General features: G+C 38.9%; 1 protein-coding gene across 3 annotated transcripts in view; it reads left to right on the forward strand.

The window, feature by feature from the left end:
* USP32 (ubiquitin specific peptidase 32) overlaps positions 1-25360 on the forward strand; it is a 212429-nt gene that overhangs the window by 72511 nt on the left and 114558 nt on the right. For all 3 annotated transcript variants that reach the window (XM_064378438.1, XM_012445418.3, XM_064378439.1), the window contains exons 3-4: positions 15575-15680; positions 22654-22772. In XM_064378438.1, the coding sequence (XP_064234508.1) occupies positions 15575-15680; positions 22654-22772 (225 nt within the window). The remainder of the gene's footprint in view (positions 1-15574; positions 15681-22653; positions 22773-25360) is intronic.

Below are 25360 nucleotides of genomic sequence, written 5' to 3' on the forward strand. Positions count from 1 at the left end.
ATCAGAATTTCATTTCTTTTTGTGACTGAATAATATCCCATTGTAACTAATAAATTATTTTAAAAAGTGGTCAATTTTCCTTTCACTCACATCCTTCTCTAACATTTCTCCTACAAGGTTAAAATGTTTGTATCTTGCTAAGTGTTGGACGTTATATATTGATGTAGCACATCAGCATGAAAATGATGTAGGATATCATGAATTCAGTAAAATTTTTGTTTTTTGGTTCTACCCCATTTAAATTTGGGGGCAGTAAAACAGTTCTGTAAATTTACCTGACCTAGTCCCAGCCTAGTTTTCTGGGTTTGGAGGTGGGAGTGCAGCTAAAAGCCACTAATGATTTTGTCACAGTTTCATAATCCTGAAATTTTTGTTTTTTTTACTTGAGTCCCAACTGGAAATCTGCTGCTTCATGGAGGTGGAATTCAGCTGTTTGAATTGGGAAACTGGAACTTTCCTTTCTAGAGATGTGAACAAGTCCTTTTCCCTGCTGCTTCTTAACTACAGTTAATATGCATAATGGTTAATCCCTCCCATGCTGTTCTTTAGATGGAATTAGATTAGTGAACAGTAGGAGAATATTTAATTCTTTAATCACTACCATTCAGCATAAAATTATATTAGCTTAAACAAGCAAAATGGTCATAACTTTGTTGGCTAAAATTTTCTTTTCTCTTTTCTTTTCTTTTTTTTTTTTTGAGACAGTTATCGCTCTGTCGCCCAGGCTGGAGTGCAATGGCACGGTCTCAGCTCACTGCAACCTCCCCTTCCTGGGTTCAAGTGCTTCTGCCTCAGCCTCCTGAGTAGCTGGGAATACAGGTGCCCACCAACATTTCTGGTTAATTTTTTATTTTTAGTAGAGACAGGGTTTCACCATGTTGGCCAGGCTGGTCTCAAACTCCTGACCTCGTGATGCACCGGCCTTGGCCTCCCAAAGTGCTGAGATTATAGGTGTGAGCCACTGCACCCGGCCTGTTGGCTAAAATTTTCAAGCTTGATATTCTTCTGTATCTTTATATATGCTGAGTTTATAAGGAAACTGCAATTTAAATAGATTAATTTTGTTGCTTTTAGCCTAGTGTCACAGCCTAAGATGAATTTAATTCTGTTGTAGCCATCCCTACCAACTTTGTAATTTACAAAACTGATACACACACTTTCTATGTCATAATTTGTGTCACTGATTTTAAAAATGTTTAACAGTCATGATCAATAACTAAAGCCAGTTGGCTGTTTTTTTGTTTATTTTGAGATGGAGTCTCGCTTTGTCTCCCAGACTAGAGTGCAGTGGCTCAACCTCCAACTCCTGGGTTCCAGTGATTCTCCTGCCTCAGCTTCCCAGGTAGCTGGGACTACAGGTGTACGCCACCATGTCTGGCTAATTTTGTATTTTTAGTAGAGATGGGGTTTCACCATGTTGGCCAGGCTGGTCTCACTGTGTTGCCTAGGCTAGAGTGCAGTGGTACCTCAATCTCCCAGGCTCAAGTGATCCTCCCACCTCAGCCTCCTGTGTAGCTGGAAATACGGGTGCATGCCACTACACCTGGCTAATTCTTTAATTTTTTGTAACAATAAGGTTCTTGCTATTTTGACCAGGCTGGTCTCAAACTCTTGGCATTAAGCAATCTTCCTGCATTGGCCTCCCAAAGTGTTGGGATTTATAACATAAAATTAACCATTTTAACTTTTTTTTTTTTTTTGAGATGAAGTTTCGATCTTGTTGCCCAGGCTGGAGTGCAATGGCACTATCTTGGCTCACTGCAACCTCTACCTCCCAGGTTCAAGCTATTCTCCTGCCTCAAGCCTCCCGAGTAGCTGGGATTACAGGCATGCACCACCATGCCCAGCTAATTTTGTGTTTTTAGTAGAGATGGGGTTTCTCCATGTTGGTCAGGCTGGTCTTGAACTCCCAACCTCAGGTGGTCCGCCTGCCTTGGCCTCCTAAAGTGCTGGGATTACAGGCATGAGCCACTGCGCCTAGCCTTTTTTTGGGGGGATGGGACAGGGTCTTACTGTGTCACCCAGGCTGGAGTGTAGTGTGGCTTGATCACAGCTTACTGTATCCTTGACCTCCTTGACCCAAGGAATCCTCCTAATTCAGCCTCCTGAGTAGCTGGTACTACAGGCATGTGTCACCATGCCTGGCTAATTTTTAAGTTTTTTTTTTTTTTTTTTAGTAGAGATGAGGTTTTACTACATTGCCCAGGCTGGTCTCAAACTCCTGGGCTCAAGTGATCCTCATGCCTTTGCCTCCCAAAGTGCTAGGGTTATAGGCATGAGCCACTGTGCCTGGCCCATTTTAATGACCTTTATGAGAACATTTCAGTGATATTAATTACATTCATAATGTTGCCCTCATCACCCCTATCTATTTTCAACATTTTTCATCATTCCATTTTTCTCAAATTCTCATGGAAAAATAATTTTTCTTTTATCACACCAAACAGAAATACTGTACCTATTAAGCAGTAATTTCCCATTCCTCTTCCTCCCCAGCCCCTGACAACCTCCAGTCTACTTTCTGTTTCTATGAATTTGCCTGTTCTAAATATTTCATATATAGGAATCATACAATATTTGCCATTTTATGTCTGGCTTATTTCACTTAGCTGAATGTTTTCAAGGTTCATCCATTTGTAACATATATCAGAACTTCATTCTTTTTTTTTTTTTTTTTTTTTAAATGAGAGGGAGTCTCGCTCTGTTGCCCGGGCTGGAGTGCAATGGTGTGAACTCTGCTCACTGCAACTTCCCCTTCCTGGGCTCAGGCAAATCTCCTGCCTCAGCCTCCTGAGTAGCTGGGATTATAGACGCCCACCACCACACCTGGTTCCTTTTTGTATTTTTAATATGGGCAGGTTTTCACCATGTTGTCCAGGCTGGTTTCAAACTCCTGACCTCAAATGATCTGCTTGTCTCAGCCTCCAAAAGTGCTGGAATTACAGGCGTGAGCCACCGTGCCCAGCTCATTGCTTTTTTGTAGTTACAGGAACAACACAGAAGACAGACAATATTAAAAATATGTACTTGCAGGCCGGGTGCGGTGGCTTACATCTGTAATCCTAGCACTTTGGGAGGCCAAGGCAGGTGGATCACGAGGTCAAGAGATCGAGACCATCCTGACCAACGTGCTGAAACCCCGTCTTTGCTAAAAATACAAAAATTAGCCGGGCGTGGTGGCATGCACCTGTAATCCCAGCTACTCAGGAGGCTGAGGCAGGAGAATTGCTTGAACCCAGGACACAGCTTGCAGTGAGCTGAGATTGCGCCACTGCACTCCAGCCTGGCGACAGAGCAAGACTCCATCTCAAAACAAACAAACAAAATATGTACTTACTAGTTGAACTGCTGAAACTTGCTCACTGAAACAATTTGACTTGCATTAATGCTTTACATACCCATACTTATATTAAAAATTCTCGTGCAAAATGAAAATAGAAAAACTTCCTGTACCTGATTTCCATTTCCCATTTTCCCACTTGCAGTCATGTACTTAGGTAGATTTTCACCCCTTGGAGAAAAAAATCTAGGGTTCTAGAAAAAAAATTTACCAGTAACAGGGAAGAGAGAATTTTTTTTTTTTTTTTTTTTGTTATTTGAGAATGAAATGTTTCTCATCATAGCATATTCTTAAGCATGTGCTCCATATATGTGACATGCTAGCTGAATTTTGGTGTAATTCTCACACATTTGGCATGGATAGGACAATGGTTGATGTCTTCAAAAAGGTCAACCAGATAGGCTTCATTTGCCTCCTGCAATCAGAAGTTCAGTGGACTTCTGATAATGTCCAGTGTCACAGAGTGCCACAGTACCAGGCCTATAATGATGAGGTTTCTTCACCCCTCCAGTAGAGGGTGCACTCTTGTGAATGGCTTTTGTGGCTAATTGCTTCCTGGATGCTTTACCGTGGTCAGTTTGCAGGCCGTCTGTTTTGTACAGACCATGCTATAGAGACCTGTTTACTTATTCTCCAGCTCTCTCTGCTGGAGTTCAGTGAGCTAAAGGTGTTAGAGAGCTGTAATAGCTGCAAACAACCATTCTTTTTTATGGCTAAATAATACTCCACTGTATGTGTATACCAGATTTTATTCATTCATCTTTTGATGGGTTGTTTCCACCTTTTGACTATTGTAAATAATACTGCTGTGAATATTGGCATACAAGTATCTGTTTGAATCCCTGTTTTCAGTTCTTTTTGGAACAGAATTGTCAGGTCATATGGTAATTCTATGTTTAACTTTTTGAAGAACCACCAGGCTGTTTTCCAGAACAGCTGCACCCTTTAACATTTCCACCAACAGTGTATGGGTGTTGCAGGGTTTTTTACATTCTTGTTATTTATTCATTTTATTATAGCCATTCTTGTTGGTGTGAAGTTGTATGTCATTGTGGTTTTGATTTGCATTTCCCTAATGACTAAAAATGTTGCATCTTTTCATTTAAGTCATTTGCCCTTTTTTTTTTTTTTTTTTTTTTTAATAGTCTTGCTCTGTTGCCAGGCTGGAGTGCAGTGGCACTTGGCTCACTGCAACCTCCACCTCCCGGGTTCAAGCGATTCTTCCACCTCAGCCTCCTGAGCCGCTGGGACTACAGGCATGTGCCAAACGCCCGGCTAATTTTTGTAGTTTTTAGTAGAGACAGGGTTTCGCCATGTTGGCCAGGATGTTCTCAATCTCTTGACCTCGTGATCCACCCGCCTGGGCCTCCCAAAGTGCTGGGATTACAGGTGTGAGCCACCACACCCAGCTGCCCTTTTTAAAATTGAGTTATTTGTAATTTTGTTGTTGGATATATAATCCTAAGCTGAGTGTTTTTCTTCTTTCAGTATAGTGAAGTTATTTCTTCTGTTGTCTTGTGGCTTGCATTGTTTCTGATTAGAAATCAGTGATTATTCTTATTTTTGTTTCGCTATATATCTTTTTCTCTCTCAGTACTTTCAACATTTTCTCTATTACTATTTTTCAGGAATTCATGATATACCTTTGTTTGGTTTTGTTTATCTTATGTGAGTGTCTTTGAACATTTTGGATCTGTGGGTTTATCATCAAATTTGGGAGGTATTTGGGTACTGTTCTTCAAATATGTTTTCTGTTCACCCTTCCCTTTTCTTGGTCTTTAAGTACAGGTGTGTAAAAAGCTTGTTGGTTTTTTACAGGTTACTGAGACTGATTATTTTCTCTCCTTTCCTCCTGCTCACCCCCATTTCTAGCTCTTTTTCTTCTCTGTACTTCAGATTGGATAGTTCCTATTCCCCTTTCTTCAAGTTCACTGCTCTTTTATTCAGCAGTGTTTAATATGCTTTTAAGGCTACACAGGGCAAGGCACAGTGGCTCACCCCTGAAATCCCAGCGCTTTTGGAGGCCTAAACAGGTGAATCACTTGAGCCAAGGAATTCAAGACCAGCTTGGGCAACATGGCAAAACCCTTCCTCTACAAAAAATTAGCCAGGAGTGGTGGTATACACCTGTAGCCCCAGCTGCCTGGGAGGCTGAGGTGGGAGGATTGCTTAAGGCCGGAAGGCAGAGGTTGCGATGAGCCAAGATCATGCTACTGTACTCTCCAGCCTGGGTGACAGAGAAAGACTCTGTCAAAAAAAAAAAAAAAAGCCACATAATAACTTTTTAGTTCAGATATTATATTTTTTACTCTAAAGTTTCATGTTTCTTTTTAAAATATGGTTTCCATTTCCATGTTTTTATTTTTGTTTAAATTCTTGAGTATATTTATAAAATATACTCAAGAAGTTTACTGTTTTAAACTTCTTGTATACCAGTTTTTATCATCTCTGTCATTCTTTTGCCTAATACTTTTCTGGTAATTGGTTACAATTTTCTGTTTCTTATATCTAGTAACTTTTTGATATCTAGTAGACATTGTAAACTTTATAAGTACCTGAATTTGTTGTCTTTATTTAAAAAATGTTGGATTTTATTCTAGCATGCACTTAAATAAATTGCAGATTAGCTAATCCTCTTGAATCCTGTATAAAAGCTTTGTAATGCTGAGTCTTGAATAGACTTTACTATAAGTATGGTTTACCTGGTTTACCTCTGAAACTATGATTAACTCTTTTGGGGTCTCTCCTCAATGCTCTGGATGTTCAATGAGGTGTCTCTTCTGTCTGACTGATAATATGATCTTTGGGTACTATTCTGCTTTCTAATCTCTGGTAATTGTTTCCTCAGTATTTGTTCTTTGCTTAGACTTCAGAAATTTATATTTTGCATTTGTGTGTTATTATTTATTCAGAATTTCAAGGGGCCCATTATTATTTTCTTGGAGCTAAGTGTGACTCTACCTTATGCTATTTACATACAGGAAAGAAATGGTTAGTATTATAAAACACATTTGAAGAAAAGAAACATTTTGTTCTATTGGACTCTTCACTGAAGAAACAGTAATGTAAACACACATACCTTTTAGCTATAGAAGGACGACTTTTTCAACACACATATATAGGAACAGAGCTTGCATTTAAATGTTAATATTAGAAATTTTACCAGTAGTAACTACATTTTATGCAAATGGTGCTTAATGTTTTCATAGTGTATATACCAATACCATGGGTCTTATGTTGTGTTTGAATTACTCTTTGAAACTTACTGACATACAGCATGATTTATTTTACAAATTTATATTTCATATTTATCATGACCTGAAGATAGTTTTTAAGCATATAGGTTGGTGACATCAAGTTCTTTGGGAAGGCATATATTTTTTGCCTTTTTAACTTATGTATACTTTCTTTTTTTTACTCTGTGTCAGTCAAGATAAATTTTTTAGCCTGGGCAACATAGTGAGACCCAATATTAACAAAAAAATGAAAAAATTAGCCAGGCGTGATGGAATGTGCCTGTGTTCTCAGCTGCTCGGGAGTCTGAGGTGGGGGGATCACTTGAGCCTGGGAGGTCAAGGCTTTGATGAGCCGTGGTTGTGCTACTGCACTTCAGCCTGGGCAATAGAATGAGATGCTGTCTTAAAAAAAAAAAAAAAAAAAAAAAAGGAAAAGTATTGATCCTCTTGAGAATTATATAAAATGAAAATTTGAAAACATTAATTTGGTTCTTTTAACTATTAATCCAGCAGTTAGAAAGGTATACTAGAGTTTACTCTGGAAAAATATTTTCAAACAAAAATTATGAGCTCATCAATGCTGAATTCTTACTAATTAACAAAGTGGCTTCAAACTTTGACTTCTGCCTTCTGTCCTGAGATACTATTTCCCACCCTGGGGCTGCTTTCCAGCTTAGGGTCCTGGAATCAGAAGACTTGGCACATTTCTTCAATATATGTGTTATGGAATGCAACTGAGGCCCAGAAAGTTAAGTGATTTGCTTAAGACTACATAGCTTGTGTATTAATAATGCCTGGCTTCAAAATCAGGTCTTTCTGACTCTAAAAGCCTTGATAAAACAGTATCTATCACTTAACTATTTCCTCTAAGGAACTGTGGGATAACCCTTTACCCTATATCCATTCGACAGTAGAAGGACCAGGACCAGAAAGCAGCAACTGAAACATGCTACAACTGTTTCTAAACACTAAAGATCTATGCACATCTACCTTTTTTTTTGGTTTTTGTTTTTGTTTGAGTTTTGCTCTTTTTGCCCACACTGGAGTGCAGTAGCACAATCTCTGCTCAATGCAACCTCTGCCTCTCGGGTTCAAGCGATTCTGCTGCCTCAGCCTCCCGTATAGCTGGGATTACAGGCACCTGCCACCACACCATGTAATTTTTCGTATTTTTAGTAGAGACGGGTTTCACCATTTTGGCCAGGCTGGTCTTGAACTCCTGACCTCAGGTGATCTACCCTTACCTTGGCCTCCCAAAGTGCTGAGATCACCAGTGTGAGCCACTGCACCCGGCCTACATCTGCCTTTTTTTATTGACTTCTTAACTATTAGATAAGAGGTAGGTTTTTGGTATATTACAGTATAAGTCTTTCTATTTGAAAATACAGACAGATTTCCCTCTCTTCAGAACTAATCATTTTATTTACTCGGATGACATCATTGTCTGAAAGAAGGCCAGTGAAATCATTACTGCATACATCAATCTTATATAGTATAACAGTGTACTAAGTCTCTGACTGGATATTCATGGCTACAAAATGTTTAAGAAAGTGTTTTTCTTTTCCTTTAATAATGTGTAATAGATACATATTTTTGGAGGGTGCATGTGATAATTTGTAAAGATCAAATCTCAGTGTACTTGGGATATTCATCACCTTAGATGTTTTCCTTCCTTTATGTTAGAAACATTTGAATTAATTTTTTCTAGCTATTTTGAAATGTAATCTAGATTATTATAAATTATAGTCACCTTGCTGATCTAATACTACATTTCTTTTTTTTGAGACAGAGTCTCTCACTGTCGCCTGGGCTGGAGTGTAGTGGCACAATCTCGGCTCACTGCAACCTCTGCCTCTCGGGTTCAAGCAATTCTCCTGCCTCAACCTCCTGAGTAGCTGGGATTACAGGTGCCCGCCACCACTCCCAGCTAATTTTTCATATTTTTAGTAGAGACAGGGTTTCACTATGTTGGCCAGGCTGGTCTTGAACTCCTGACCTCGTGATTTGCCCACCTTGGCCTCCCAAAGTGCTGGGATTACTGGCCTGAGCCACTGCGCCTGGCCTACACTATATTTTATTTCTTCTGTCAAACTGTATATTTGTGCCCATTAATCAACTTGTCTTTATTCTTCCCTCCTCCCCACTACTCTTCCCATCCTCGTAACCACCAATCTACTCTCATCTTCATGAGATCTACTTTTTTTTATTTTTAAGCTCCTACATATGAGTGAGAACATGTGATATTTGTCTCTCTGTGGTTGGCTTATTTTTATTTTTTGGTAGTGATGAGGTCTCACTATGTTGCCCAGGTTGGTTTCAAACTCTTGAGCTCAAGTGATTCTCCTGCCTTGGCCTCCCAAAGTGCTAGGATTACAGGCGTGAACCACCACCCCTAGACTGCTTGACTTATCTGACTTAACATTATGACCTCCAGTTTCAACCATGTTGCTGCAAATGATTTCATTCTTTTTTTATGGCTCAGTAATATTCCATTGTGTGTATATACCACATTTTCTTTATCCATTCATCTGTAGATGGGCACTTAGGTTAATTCCATGTTTTGGCTATTATGAATAGTTCTGCAATAAACATGAGAGTACAGATCTTTTTGATACATTGATTTCCTTTCTTTTGGATATATAGCCAGTAGCAATTTGCTGGATTATATAGTAATTCTATTTTTAGTTTTTTGAGGAACAACTGTACTCTTCTCCACAATGGCTGTACTAATTTACATTCCTGCAAACGGTGTACAAGAGTTCCCCTTTCTCTACATCCTCACCAGCATTCATTATTGCCTGTTTTTCTTTTCCTTTCCTTTTCTTTTTTTTCTGAGATGAAGTCTTGCTCTGTCACCCAGGCTGGAGTGCGGTGGCGCAATCTTGGCTCACTGCAACCTCCCCTTCCCGAGTTCAAACAATTCTCCTGTCTCAGCCTCCCAAATAACTGGGATTACAGGCGCACACCACTATGCCTGGGTAATTTTTGTATTTTTAGCAGAGGCGGGGTTTCATCATGTTGGCCAGGCTGGTCTCAAACTCCTGACCTGGTGATCTCCCTGCCTCAGCCTCCCAAAATGCTGGGATTACAGGCATGTGCCACTGCGCTCAGCCTTCCTACTTTTCTTTCTTTTTTTTTTAGAAAGAAAGAAAGAAAACAAAGAATGAAGAGAAAAAAAAGGAAGAGAGAGAGAGAGAATGGAAGTATTGCTTTCTTGCCCAGGCTAGAATGCAGTTTAATAATGGGTATTGAAAACCTCTTTTATACCAATAATTATACTTGATGTAGACAGGAAGGAATAAGGGAAGAAAATAACAAACAAGCAGCCAACCAATATTTCATTTAAACCTATGAAATGCTATGCGATTACTGAGGAGTGATTTACTTCCAATTATGTAGTCGCTTTTGGAATAGGTGTGAGGTGGTAATGTGTGTTTTGTGTATTTGAAGTGGAGAGTTCTATAAATGTTTATTAAGTTTACTTGTTCCGGGTCTGAGTTCAAGTCCTGGATGTCCTTGTTAATTTTCTGTCTCATTGATCTATAAAATCGTTAGCTCTTCTTGTTACATTGATCCTTTTGCCATTATGTAATGTTCTTCTTTGCCTCTTTTGCTCTTTGTTGCTTTAAAGTCTACTTTAACAGAGGCGAGAATTGCATCTCCTGCTTTTTGTTTATTTGTTTATTTTTACTCTCTGGTTGATAAATCTTCCTCCTTCTCTTTGTTTTGAGTCTTTGTATATCGTTGCATGTGAGATGGGTCTGGATGCAGCATACCGATGGGTTTTGGCTTTTTATCCAATTAGAATATATATAAGTTTAATACTGGCATTTGATGCTAGCTGGCTGTTTTGCCCATTAGTTAGTGTAAAATTTTCATTGTGTTAATGCTCTTTGCTTTTTGATATATTTTTAGAAAGGCTGATATTGGTTGTTCCTTTATATGTATAGTGCTTCTTTCAGAAGCTCTTGTAAAGCAGGCCTGGTGGTGGTGAAGTCTCTAAGTACTTGTTTGTTCGCAAAAGATTGAATTTTTCCTTCGATTATAAAGCTTAGTTTGGCTGGATATGAAATTCTGGGTTGAATGTTCTTTTCTTTAAGGATGTTAAATATTGGTCCCCACTCTTTTCTGGCTTGTAGGGTTTCTGCTGAGAGATCTGCTGTAAGTCTGATAGGTTTCCCTTTATGAGTAACCTGACCTTTCTCTCTGGCTGCTCTTAGTATTTTCTCCTTCATTTCAACCCTAATAAATCTGGCAATTATGTGCCTTGGGGTTGGTCTTCTTGAAGAATATCTTTGTGGTGTTCTCTGTATTACCTGGAGTTGAATATTACCCTGCCTTGCCAGGTTGGGAAAGTTTTCCTGAATGATATCCTGAAGAGTATTTTCCAACTTGGATTCATTCTCTTCGTCACATTCAGGTACACCTATCAAACGTAAATTAGGTCTTTTCACATAGTCCCATATTTCCTGGAGACTTTGCTCATTCCTTTTTATCCTTTTTTCTCCAATCTTGTCTTCTCGTTTCATTTCACTGAGCTGGTCCTTGACTTCTGATATCCTTTCTTCTGCTTGATCAATTCGACTGTTTAAACTTGTGCATACTTCACGAAGTTCTCGTGTTGTGTTTTTCAGCTCCATCAATTCACTTATATTCCTCTCTAAATTGTCCATTCTCGTTAACATTTCGTCAAACCTTTTTTCAAGGTTCTTAGTTTCTTTGCATTGGGTTAGAACAAGTTCTTTTAATTCACAGAAGTTTCTTATCACCCACCTTTTGAAACCTGCTGCTGTTATTGGAACACACTTGTTCTCCATTAAGCCTTGTTCCGTTGCTGATGAGGAATTGAGATCCCCTGTAGAGGGAGAGGTATTCTGATTTTGAGTATTCTCTGCCTTTTTAGGCTGGTTTCTTCCCTTCATTGTATATTTATCCCTCTGTCGTCTTTGTAATTACCAACTTTCTAACTAGGTCTCTGAGCAGACATCCAACTCGTTGATTCCCAGCGCTGAAATCTGAGCAATCCACTGTGCCGGCCAAAACAGCGGTGTTAAGATTGATGGTGCTTTTCTGCCCGGGAATCTCCGGACTCTGCACCAAGAACTGCCGTGCTAAGGCGCCAGCAAAACCGCTGCGCGGGCCACAAGAGTCGCCCTGGCGACCCGTGGGGCTCCTCCGCTGGGAATCTCTTGGTCCGTGAGCAGCAAATATTCGTCTGAAAGTGTGGCGTCCTCTCGTTCTCTGCGCTTTCAGTGGGAACTATGAGCCCGAGCTGCTAGTAATCAGCCATCTTGGATCCCCTACTTTTCTATATAAGCCATTTTAACTGGGGTGAGTTTTTTTTTTTTTTTTGGAGACGGAGTTTCGCTCTTGTTACCCAGGCTGGAGTGCAATGGCACGATCTTGGCTCACCGCAACCTCCGCCTCCTGGGTTCAAGCAATTCTGCTGCCTCAGCCTCCCGAGTAGCTGGGACTACAGGCCTGCGCCACCATGCCCAGCTAATTTTTGTATTTTTTAGTAGAGACGGGGTTTCACCTTGTTGACCAGGATGGTCTCGATCTCTTGACCTCGTGATCCACCCGCCTCAGCCTCCCAAAGTGCTTGGATTATAGGTGTGAACCACCGCGCCCGGCCTGAGGTGAGATTTTAACTCACTGTAGTTTTGATTTGCAGTTCTCTGATGATTAGTGATGTTGAGCATTTTTTTCATGTACCTGTTGGCCATTTGTATGTCTTCGTTTGAAAATTTCAGATCATTTGCCTATTTTTTTTTTTAGGCAGGGTCTCACTTTGTTTTTCACACTGGAATGCAATGGTGAGCGTTGGCCCACTGCAACATCTGCTTCCTTGGCTTAGGTGATTCTCCCACTTCAGCCTCCCTTGTAACTATGATTACAGGCGTGTGCTACCACATGCAGCTAATTATTTTATAGTACACATTTATGTGTACTATAAAACAGTATACTTCTAGTTCCTTTCTCTTATCCTCTGTGCTATTGTTATGTGTTTTACTTTTACATATTCTACAAAGCCACATTACTTTTCTTCTCTTACTGCTTTAGACCGCCAGTTATCTTTCACAGTGATTAAAAATAAGAAAAATGCTTTTATGTTTGCCTTCATTTATGCCATTTCCAGTATTCTTATTTCTTTTTGGAGGTACATGTATCTCTAATGGCATAATATTTCCTCCAGCCTGAGGTACTTTCTTTTATCCTTTTTTGTTGGTAATGACTTCTCTGTTTTTGTTCCCCTAAAAAAAAAAAAAAAAAAGGAACCAAAATATCTTTTCTTTTTGAAAGATATTTTCACCAGGTACAGGATTGATGGTTGAGTTTTTTTCTTTTAGTGCTTTCAGCATATCACACCATTGATTTCTGGCTTACATAATTTTTTATGAGAAACCAGCTATAATTTTTTATTTCAATGTAATGTTTTTTGTTTTCTTCTAGTTGCCTTAAACATTTTCTTTTTATCTTTGGTTTTGAAAAGTTCAATGATTTGTCTAGTTGGTTTTTGGGATTAGAGGTGTAATCTATTCTGCCTGTTCGCTGAACTTCTGTGGTTTTCTGTCTATTCGTTTTGAAAATCCCCAACCTTATCTCCTCAAATATTTCTTTTGCCCCTTTCTGTTTTTCTTGTAGGATATCAGTTATGTGAATATTACATCACTGATATGATCTCTCAGCTCTTGGGTTTTCTGTTCTGTCTACCTTCCCCTGCCTGCTCTCCTCACATTTTCCCCCTTTTGTTTCATTTTGGATAATCTCTTATGCAGCTCTGTTGAGTTTACCCTTGAGCCCTTCCAAAGGATTCTTCAACTCCATTATCGTATTTTTCCTTTGTCTCTGACAATATATTGAGTTTTTCCTTCTTTCTGTGACTTAAAATGTATGGTTGAAACATAAGTGTTTCATATAGGACAGAAGAGACTGAACCAAGTAGTATCGTTCTTCAGCTTGGGGGTTGAGTCAATATAGTCTATAGTTGAGCTTCATTTCGGTCTTCTTGTTGCTATGGTTACCCTCAGTATAATACAGCATTCAATTTCCATTCTAGGGTTACTTGTTTTTTTTTAGGGTTTGGGGCTCGAGAGTTTTTTTCTAATGTCTGCTCTACCCTCAACTTTTGATCTTATATTCTGTTTGTTATCACACCTCAGAGAGGGTCTCTGTCTACCTTCTTCTTCCCCTCCGGCTGTATACTATAGTTGTTTATTCCTCTGTGCTTGCTAGCAGAAGGGTGGATGGTAGGGAGTGCTAGGGAGGGGACATTCTCTGTAGTCCTATTTCTCAGTTTTAGGCAGGTGCTGTGTCCCTGGATCTTGGGGTCGAGACCTTTTCATTGATCTTCCTTCTTCCCTGTGGTAGGGGATCTGTAAGTTCTGAGGCCATTATGTTTTCCTGCCCTTCCCCAGGGATAAAGGTGTTTTTGTTGTTTTTCCCTGTTATTTTCTTCTAGTTGGGAGTGGGAGATGGGGCAACTAAAAATAGTTATTCTACAAAGTGTGTTAGTTCTGTTTGTTTGGTTTTTTAAAAAATATTTTTAATGTTCTGTAGCTATTTCCTTTGGCCACTTTTTGCTAGGTTGAATTATCACTGACACTAGAGATAGTTTTTGACATCAGTTGTCAGGTGTTATTAAATATATTTATAAATATAATTTGGTGAATAATATATATTTTCAGTTTTCATATTGACTAACTTCTTGAATTATTCTTTAATCGTGCATTTTTATCAACAAAAATCTTACTTGGCAGATACTAGGCACTCAACAAAGAATTGTTGAATGGATGTATTTATTGTGATTTCTTTTGTCCCTTTCCTATGCATAGTTTTTCTTCCTTATTTCTGATTACTATAGTACTTATTTCTGAGAGCGTTAAAAAATGTTTTTTGGAGTCTGCTTGAATTTCTGAACTTTCAGTTAGAGAGGATCTTTTTTGCCAATCAAAGTAATGTGCATAAGTTTTCCCGAGGTTAAAGGAAGTTGTGTAATTGCACAAAATCCTTCTCACATTGTTGTGGCTATTGGAGGACCTTTGTACTCTTGGACCTTGATAAGGACTTCAAAGAGAAAGAATAAATAATTCAGTTGTGTGAATATGTAATATGCAGATACTCCCCTACTTACCCTGGGATTACAGCTTGAGAAACCCATTGTAAATTGAGAATATTGTAAGATGAAAAGGCATTGGATACACCTAAACCTACTAAACATTAGAGCTTAGCCTAGTCTGTAAATGTGTTTAGTCTGGGGGCGGTGGCTCATGCCTGTAGTTTCAGCACTTTGGGAAGCCGAGATGGTTGGATCATTTGAGGCCAGGGAGTTTGAGACCAGCCTGGCCAACATGGTGAAAATACAAAATTATTTTACTAAATATTCTACTAAAAATACAAAATTAGCTGGGCTTGGTGGTACATGTCTGTAATCACAGCTACTTGAGAGGCTGAGCCAGGAGGTTCCCTTGAACCAGCAGGTGGAGGTTGCAGTGAGCCAAGATGGCACCACTACACTCCAGCCTGGGTGACAGGAGCGAAACTCCATCTAAAATACACACACATACACACACACACACACACACACACACACACACACGCATACACATATATGCTCAGAACACTTACATTAGCCTACAGTTGGGCAAAATCATCTAATACAACTCAGATTTTATAATAAAGTATTAAATATCTCATGTGATTTATTGAATACTGTATGGTTTCTACTGAATGTGTATCACTTTCACACCATTGTAAAGTTGAAAAATCAAGTTGGGGACCATCTGTATGTATTTTACAGTAAACATGGTCTATTCTTGACTGAGTGCAATGACAAGGTCTAAAAGAGGAAGAAGAGGGAGAAACTTAATATGATTTTACTAAAATTTACTAGTGCCTTTTCTGGAGATGGAGACATGATTTGTTAAAGGTGATAGCCGCCTCAGCTTCTTCAACAACTGAAATGCCTCTTAAGGTTGGCTTTATCATCTTCTTCCAGGTGATTTACTGTTCTTTTGGTGGAACATCCAAAGGACTGCACTTCAATAATTTAATAGTTGGACTTGTCCTCCTTACAAGAGGCAAAGATGAAGAGAAAGCAAAATGTAAGTACTTTTATTATCTCAAAAATGATAATACCACATCTCTGTACAGAATAATTTATCTCAAAATTCTAATGACAGGCAGTGGATTTGAATTGACATTTTTCCAAAGAAGATATACAAGTGGCAAATAAATACCTGAAAAAATGTGTAACCTAATAAGTCATTGGAGAAATGTAAATTAAAACTACAGAGAGATACTGCTTCACACCTACTAGAGTGGCTAAAATTAAAAAGCCTGATAATAACAAGTGTTGAGGAAAAGGTGGAAAAATTGTAAACTGCATCATACATTGCTGATGGGAGTATAACGTAGTGCAGCAACTTTGGAAATGAACTTGGCAGCTCCTCAGATTGTTAAACATTGAGTTACTGTATGTCCCAGCAATTCCACTCCTAAGTATATACCCAAGAAAATTTAATACATATGCTTACCACCAAAAAAAATGTACAGAAATAGTCATAACAGCATTGTTGATAATAGAAGATGGAAACAATCCTAATGTCCACCAGCTGGTAAATGGATAACAAAACATGATATATCCATATGCTGGAAAATGACTCTGCTATAAAAAGGAATAAAGTACTGATGCATGCTATAGTATGGATGGAACTTGAAAACGTTTCGCTTAGTGATAGATGTCAGTCACAATAGGCCATATATTATGATTCCATTTACATGAAATTTCTAGATTAGGCAAATCTACAGTGGCAGAAAATGATAGATTAGTGGTTGCTAGAGGTATCAGGTGAGAGGGAAATGGAAAACGACTGCTAATGGGTACAAGGTTTCCTTTTGGGTTGGCGGAAATATTCTGGAATTACATAGGAGTGACAGTTACACAACTTTATAAATGTACTTTAAAAATCACTGAAATGTTAACTTTATTTTTATTTATTTATTTATTTATTTATTTGTTTGTTTGTTTATTTTGAGATGGAGTTTCACTCTTGTTGCCCAGGCTGGAGTGTAATGGCAGCATCTTGGCTCACTGCAACCTCTGCCTCCTGGGTTCAAGTGATTCTCCTGTCTCAGCCTCCCCAGTAACTGGGATTACAGGCGCCCACCACCACGCTTGGCTAATTTTTTGTATTTTTAGTATAGATGGGGTTTCAGTATGTTAGCCAGGCTGCTCTCGAACTCCTGATCTCAGGTGATCCACCCGCCTTGGCCTCCCAAAGTGCTAGGATTACAGGCATGAGCCACCTCGCCCAGCCCTGAATTGTTTACTTTAAAAGGGTAAACTTTATGGGATGTGAATTATGTCTCAGTACAACTTATTTTTTTAAAATTCTGATGATATAGACGTAGTAGTCTATTCTTTGTTTCACAAACAAAACCAAAGCTCACTTACTTGATAATATTTTGTATACATTCTTAGTAAAAGGTTTAATTTTTTTTAATGTTTTACTTTTAACTTCAGAAATTAATTTTATTAGGTGAATTATCTGAGCACAGAAAATTGTGACACCTCTTTCATTACCTTTAAATCCTGCTGATCGGGGAAGAGCTATAATAAGAGTGACAACATTTCCTCTCCTACATGTGAAAGGGAAGATAATCTTAGTTGATTGGTGTCTTTCTGTGTTTCATAGGATATAGATTTATTTACTTAAAAAAAATTCACTCGTTTAATTATTTATAAGATCTTCTGTCCCCTCATTCTTTTATTTGACTTCCCCAAATACACATCTGCTCTTACCAAAAGCATTCATAAACATTGTAAATTTTATGGAAGCTGTTTGTATTACACAGAATATAACATTTTGTTCCCAAAATTCCTATGGTTTTATTCTTGACCACCATATGCTGGGTCTTTCTTTCTTCCTTTTTTTCTAATCTGCCTACTATCGTCTGAATGTTTATGTCTCCCTCAAAACTGGTTTGTTGAAAGCCTAACCACCAAGGTGATGGTATGAAGAGATGGGGCCTTTGGGAGATGATTAGGTCATGAGGGTTAGTCATAAGTATCTTATTAGTGGGATTAAATGCCCTAATAAAAAAGGCCCTGGAGAGACCCTTTACATTTTCCCCCATGTGAGGATACAATAAGAAGATGGCTGTCTCTGAACTAGGAAGTGGTCCCTCAGCAGATACCAAATTAATGGTGTACTTCCTAGCCTCTACAACTGTGAGAAATAAATTTGTTATTTATAAGCACCTAGTTTATGGTATTTTGTTACAGCGGCCTCAACAGACTAAGATGCTGCCCTGGGACTGCTTCTAAATCTCTCAGAATCCACTCCTATTCCTGAATCTAGACATTATTTTTAATTCTTGCTGTGGTTTGAACACATCACCCAAAGTTCATGTGTGGAAACTTAATCCCCAGTACAACAGTGTTGAGAGGTGGGACCTTTAAGAGATGATAAGGTCATGAGGGGTCCACACCCATGAATGAATTAATGCTGTTATCTCAGGAGTGAGCTTCTTATCACGTGAATGGCATCCTTATAAAGGAAGAGTTCAGCCTTTTTCTCTCTCCCTCTTGCATGTATTCTCTTGCTCTTATGCCTTCGACTGTGGGATGATGGAAGAGCAAAAAGGTCCTTGCCAGATGCAGGTCCCTTGACACCTTAGACTTCTTTTTTTTTTTTTTTGAGATGGAGTCTTGCTCTGTCGCCAGGCTGGAGTGCAGTGACACGATCTTGGCTTACTGCAACCTCCGCCTCCCGGGTTCAAGCGATTCTCCTACCTCAGCCTCCTGAGTGGCTGGGACTACAGGCTCACGCCACCACACCCAGCTAATTTTTGTATTTTTAGTAGAGATGGTGTTTCACCATTTTGGCCACAAAGGTCTTGATCTCTTGACCTCGTGATCCGCCTGTCTTGGCCTCCCAAAGTGCTGGGATTACAGATGTGAGCCACCATGCCCCGCCAACCTTGGACTTTGTAAGAAATAAATCTCTTTTTATTATAATAAGTTGCTAGGTCTGTAATATTCTATTTTAGCAGCACAAAATAGATGAAAAAATCATTTTTTACAAAAGTTTTGAGGTATAATTGTCATATGATAATAAGCACATAAATGAAGTATATATTTTGATATGTGTTTTTTTGGTATTTTGGAGATAGCTTCACTGTGTAGCCCAGGCTGGAGTGGAGTGGCACAGTCATAGCTCACTGCAGCCCTTAACTCCTGGGCTCAAGTAATCCTCCTACCTCAGCCTCTCACGTAGCTAGGACTATAGGTGTATGCCACCATGCCTAGCTACTTTATCTTATTTTTGTAGAGATAGGGTCTTTCTAGGTTGCTGAGGCTGGACTCAAACTCCTGGCCTCAAGTGATCCTCCTGCCTCTGCCTTCCAGAGTACTAGAATTACAGACATGAGCCATCATACATAGTTATATATTTTTATATGTTTTGACACATGTAATAATGCCCACTAAACCATTACCATAATCAAGATAATGAATGTATCCATAAACTCAGTTTTATGTATTAGAATATAATTGTGATCTTAGTTTTTCCAAATCAGCTTTTCTCCACCAGCAGAAATATAAATTGGCCCCAGGCAGCAACAATTAAAAATACAGGGCTGGTATGCTAGAGCATGCCTGTAATCCTAGTTATTTGGGAGGCTGAGACAGGAGGATCTTTTTGAGGCCAGGAACTTAAGGTTCATACAAATAATATAAATAAAAAAACAATACAATATAACACCTATTTTGATAGCATTCACATTGTTTTAGGTATTATAAATAACCTAAGGATGATTTAAAATAATGGGAGGATATGGGTAGGTTATATGTGTCAACTGAAAAAAATTATGATATCTGTAAATTTAGAAAGGAGACTTTATTTCTTATAAAGGATTATAGCCTGCAAGGCGACCATTTTGATAGTTACTGAAATAACTCTTGTCCAATCAAAGCTGTAGCTATAGCTTGTGGAACGGGAGTCAGTTAGTTAGCATTTGGTGGTGAATGAGCTGCATTTGTTTCAGTATTGCTTATCTCAAGGCCAGTGCTTATTGAATAACTGCTAGAGAAAAAGAAAAACGGCTGGGTGTGGTAGCTTATTATGCCTGTAATCCCAGCACTTTGGGAGGCTGAGACAGGGGGATCACCCGAGGTCAGGAGTTCAAGACCGGTCTGACCAATATTTCTGAAAATACAAAAATTAGCTGAGTGAGATTGCATGCAACGGTAGTCCCAGCTACTAGGGAGGCTGAGACAGGAGAATTGCTTGAACCCAGGAGGTGGAGGTTGCAGTGAACCAAGATTATGCTACTGCACTCCAGCCTGGGCGACAGGGCAAGACTCTGTCTCAAAAAAAAAAAATAGGAAAGGAAAAAGAAAAACCTTGTAGCAGTTAGAACATAGTTTTTTCTTTATTGATGGGTTGATTGAGACAAGGTTTCATCTTGTCTCCCAGTCTGCAGTGCGGTGGCAAGATAGCTCACTGCAGCCTTGGACTCTTGGACTCAAGTGATCTTCCTGTTTCAGCCTCCTGAGTAACTGGGGCTATAGGCATGTGCCACAATGCCCAGCTAATTCTTAAATTTTTTGTAGAGATAGAGGTGTCATTATGTTGCCCAGGCTGGTCTTGAACTCCTGGCCTCAAGTGATTCTCTCGTCTTGGCATCCCAAAGTGCTGGGATTACGTATGTGAGCCCCGACACCCGGCAGTTTATTCTTTAAGTGTAGGGGTACATGACTTAATCCTTGCCTGGCATAGCGTTAGGTCTTGTTTACAACTTGTTATCTTTTTGCCACAAAGTCTGTCAGTCTTATGATGTTTATTTTAACATTAATGCTGGTTAGTTGTTGCATCTAAACTGCAAAAGGGATTGGGATAATGAGATGTGTCTGACTGCCCATCCCCTCATGACCAGTATCTCTGTTTTTAAGGATTTTCTGGGATCCCTTTGGCCAAGAGAGAGAGTCTGTTCAGTTGGTTGGGGTGCTTAGGATTTTCTTTTTAGTTTTCATGTGCAAATACCATACCATTTTATATGAGGCTTGACAACCTGCAGATTTTGGTGTCTTTGGGGGTCTGTAACTAATCCCCTATGGATACTGAGGTACAACTGGTAACAATTTTTTAAGTCACAAACATGTATTTTTAAAGTTTCTTCATTTTTAAAATATGATTGTATTAGTTTTCTAGGGCTGCCTTAACAAAGCACCACAAACCGGGTAGCTTAGAACAACAGATATTTATTATCTTACAGTTATAAAGGCTAGAGGTCCAAAATCAAAGTCTCAGCAGGGCCATGCTTTCTCTGAAACCTGGGTAGGGAAAATTCTTCTCTCTTGCTTCTCGTGATGACTGACAATCCTTGGGGTTCCTTGGCCTGCAGCTATCATTCTAATCCCTGCCTCTCTTATCACATAGCTTTTTTCTGTTTGTGGTTATCTTTTATTCTTATAAAGGCACCAGTCATATTATATTGGGTCCCACCCTAATGACCTCATCTTCACTTGATTACATCTGCAAGGACTGTTTCCACATAATCTCACAGGCACAGGTACTTCAAGGTTAGGACTTCCGTATATCTTTAGGGGGATATAGTTCAGCCTATAACAACAATATTTCAAATATACATATAATACGTACCTCACCTAGCTTTACTATTTCTTAACATTGTTATCATTTGTTCCTGATTTGATTTTTAAAAAATATTACAACTAAGGTGAGGTTCTCTTTGTATCCCTTCGTGATCCCATTCTGTTCTTCCCTCTACAGAGGTTACCACTTTCATGAATTTGGTGATCTTTCATTCCTCATGCTGGTTTTTATACATTTATAACATGTTTATGTGTCCTTAAACATTGTCAGTTTCTTTGCAGGTTTAAAGTTTTAAATAAATGGTACACATTAGTTTTCCCTTATCTACACGGATATGTTCCAAGACCCTCCCAGTGGATGTCTGAAACCACAGATAGTCCCAAACCCCATATATACCATTTCTTCCTATACATACATGTCTATGATGAAGTTTAATTTAAAAATTAAACTTTAAGATGTTAACACAGAAAGATATTAACAAAAATAACAGTAAAATAGTACTATTATAACAATATACTCTAATAAAAGTTATGTGAATATGGTCACTCTCTCTCTCTTAAAATACCTCACTGTACTGTACTCACCCTTCTTGTGATCTGTAAGTCTGTAAGTCTGATAACCAAAATGACCGCTAAGTGACTAACAGGCGAGTAACATGGGGATACACTGGACAACAGGATCATTCAGGTCCCAGGTGGGATAAAGAGGAAGGCAAGAGATTTTATCGTATTACCCAAAACAGTGTGCAATTTAAAGTTTATGTATTGTTCATTTCTGGAAATTTCCAATTAATATTTTTGGATCTCTGCTAACCACATGTGACTGAAACCTTGGAAAGCAAAACCATGGATAAGTGGGTACTACTGTACTATACAGATGGTTTTACCATTTGCTATATTTTTTTATATTTATCCATCTCAAAACACTGTAAAAAAAAAACTTTAACTTATATATAGTATTTCATTATGTGTATCTCATTTTACCTGTTCTCTTGTTGATAGACATTTATCTCTGTTTTCTAATTTTTGCTCTTACAAACAGTACTTCAGTGAACATCGTGTATTTTGTACACAGGTATCAGAGTTTTTCAAAGATGGAAGTGGAGTTTCTGGCATACCTCTTGACCTTTACTAGGTTTTGCCAAATTATTCACGAAAGTGGTTGCAACAATTTATGATCTGGTTAAGAGTGTATAAGAGGCCCTGTTTCTCCTAGTCTTTGCTGACACTTCGTATTGTTATACCTAAAGATTTTTGCAAATTTGGCATGTTTGAAAAGATATTACACTGCTGTTTAAAATTTTGGTTGCTGGATTATTTTAAGGAATAAACTAAATTATATGTATAAAGTGCTTGGCCCTAGTAATCACTCAGTTATTGTAGCTCTCTTTTCTCCCTACTTCCACCAAGGTATATTGATCTTTGTTAAGATTAATTTATTCTATCTTTCTTTCTCTTAGACATTTTTAGTCTTTTTTCAAGTGAATCTGGGAACTATGTTATACGGGAAGAAATGGAAAGAATGCTCCATGTGGTGGATGGTAAAGTCCCAGATACGCTCAGGAAGTGTTTCTCAGAGGTATATTTAAAGATTTACATTTTATCCCTTTTTGTTGACAAAGTATTAACTCTTAGTTGTATAATACATTTTAAGTATGACAAATAGATGTTTATGTGCAGATTACTCCGGGCATTTTTAGACTTATTGATGTTTCTATTTATGTGCCATCCATGACTCTCATTACTGGTATATTTGTGAATCTGAAAATTTTCAATTCTATTGTAAAGGCAACTATTCATACTTAGAGTATAATGAAACACAATCCTATATACTCACACTAACATACCAGTACACACACACACACACACACACTCCTGCAGAAACCTGAAACAGTGCTCATGTTGTAGTGTCATTGCTTTTCATCATGGATATCATTCATTCATTAGCTTTGAGCCATCTGTGACCTGTTTTATCAAGGCCTATTTTCTCATTTATTTCCCCCAATTGATTTGCATAGTGAAATGTTTGTGTTAAAAAATTGTCATCTTTGGGCAGGCAAGGTGGCTCACACCTCTAATCCAAGTACTTTGGGCAGCCCAGGTGAGATCTCTTGAGCCCAGGAGTTCAAGACCAGCCTGGACAATGTAGCAATACCCCAACTCTACCAGAGGGGGGGAAAAAGTCATTTTTTCTGTTTTCAAAAATAATATATTTTCATTGTGTCTTCATAGAAAAATTAAACAATAGAAACAATGCAACAATCTTTAACAGAGAATTATTTTATTTTTCTTTTCAGAGGTCTGCTAGTATGTGAAAAGTCCTTAGTGCTTGTAGAGTAAAAATCCCTTTAGAAATTCTGATTATTTCATGCAGCACTCAGTGCTGCCCAATTTCTTATGGGTGGCTTTTTGACACAATTCTATTTTACCTGTATGACAGTCCTTCGCTGTTCTTTGTTTTATTCAGGGAGCATAGCTGCACCTTCATGACTATATAGACATTGATTGTCCATACTTCAGCCATATGCATGTATCTGGTTCTGATTATATCTTTCGACTGTCTATCACTAGTTTCTTACCACTCTGGTTTTGAATGTCTCCTGTGTTAATAGCACCTGATGATATTTCTTTCTTGCTTTTGAGCTTAGCTCTGCAGTTTTTGGTGGTGGTTATGGTGTTAACATTTTATCCAGCATTTTGCAGTGTCAGCTGCAAAAGGATGAGCTTCCTGTGTTTTTTGGTTGTGACATATTGACTGGAAGTTGCAGTGATAGTATTTTACTACTTCAGGACAAACTGAGCTATGATTTGTTTGTTTTTTTCCCCATAATAAAAATTTACTTGTAAGAAAAAAGGATAATCTAGCAAACCTGATTGATTGAATTTTTGACATAGATGTCCAAAACATTAATACTCTCTGTTCTTTTTCAGGAAGTATGCATATTTTTTCATCTTAATAAGGTTTATGCAGACATTTTCATTTTGTAGATGGAAGCAAAATGTGGTTGGCCACCCAGTTCTCTCAAAATTTAAGCACAGTAGCAGGCACATGTATTAGCTGATAATTAGTGCTATAGGGGAAAATAAAGTAGAATAAGGGGAAAAGGTGGTGATAGAGAAAAGGCATCTGAATGTTGTTATTTTATTTATTTATTTAGTTTTTGAGCCAGAATCTTGCTCTGTCACCCAGGCTGGAGTGCAGTGATGCCATCTTGGCTCCCTGCAACCTCTGCCTCCCAGGTTCTAGCGATTCTCCTGCCTCAGTCTCCCAAGTAGCTGGGACTACAGGCATGCACTACCACGGTTGGCTAATTTTTGTATTTTTTTTTTTTTTTTTTTTGAGACGGAGTTTTGCTCTTGTTACCCAGGCTGGAGTGCAATGGCGCGATCTCGGCTCACCGCAACCTCTGCCTCCTGGGTTCAGGCAATTCTCCTGCCTCAGCCTCCTGAGTAGCTGGGATTACAGGCATGCGCCACCACGCCCAGCTAATTTTTTGTATTTTTAGTAGAGACGGGGTTTCACCATGTTGACCAGGATGGTTTCGATCTCTTGACCTCGTGATCCACCCGCCTCAGCCTCCCAAAGATCTGGGATTACAGGTGTAAGCCATTGCGCCCGGCTAATTTTTTATTTTTAGTAGAGACAGGGTTTCACCATATTGGGCAGGCTGATCTTGAACTCCTGACCTCAAGTGATCCGGCCGCCATGGCCTCCCAAAGTGCTGGGATTACAGGCATGAGCCACTGCGCTGCTCCGCCTAAATGTTGTTATTTTATATAGAATGGTTAAGTCTGTCAGATAAAGTAAGACTTGAGTAAAGAATTTATAGCGGGCCGGGCGCGGTGGCTCACGTCTATAATCCCAGCACTTTGGGAGGCCGAGGCGGGTGGATCACGAGGTCAAGAGATCGAGACTATCCTGGTCAACAAGGTGAAACCCCGTCTTTACTAAAAAATACAAAAATTAGCTGGGCATGGTGGTGCACACCTGTAGTCCCAGCTACTCGGGAGGCTGAGGCAGGAGAATTGCTTGAACCCGGGTGGCGGAGGTTGCAGTGAGTCGAGATCGCGCCATTGCACTCCAGCCTGGGTAACAAGAGTGAAACTCCGTCTCAAAAAAAAAAAAAGGATTCATAGCAAGTGAGAAAGAAAACCATGAAGATATCT

The sequence above is a fragment of the Aotus nancymaae genome, unplaced genomic scaffold (assembly GCF_030222135.1).
Source record: "Aotus nancymaae isolate 86718 unplaced genomic scaffold, 86718_ANA_hifiasm-v0.15.2.pri h1tg000018l, whole genome shotgun sequence".
Classification (NCBI taxonomy): domain Eukaryota; kingdom Metazoa; phylum Chordata; class Mammalia; order Primates; family Aotidae; genus Aotus; species Aotus nancymaae.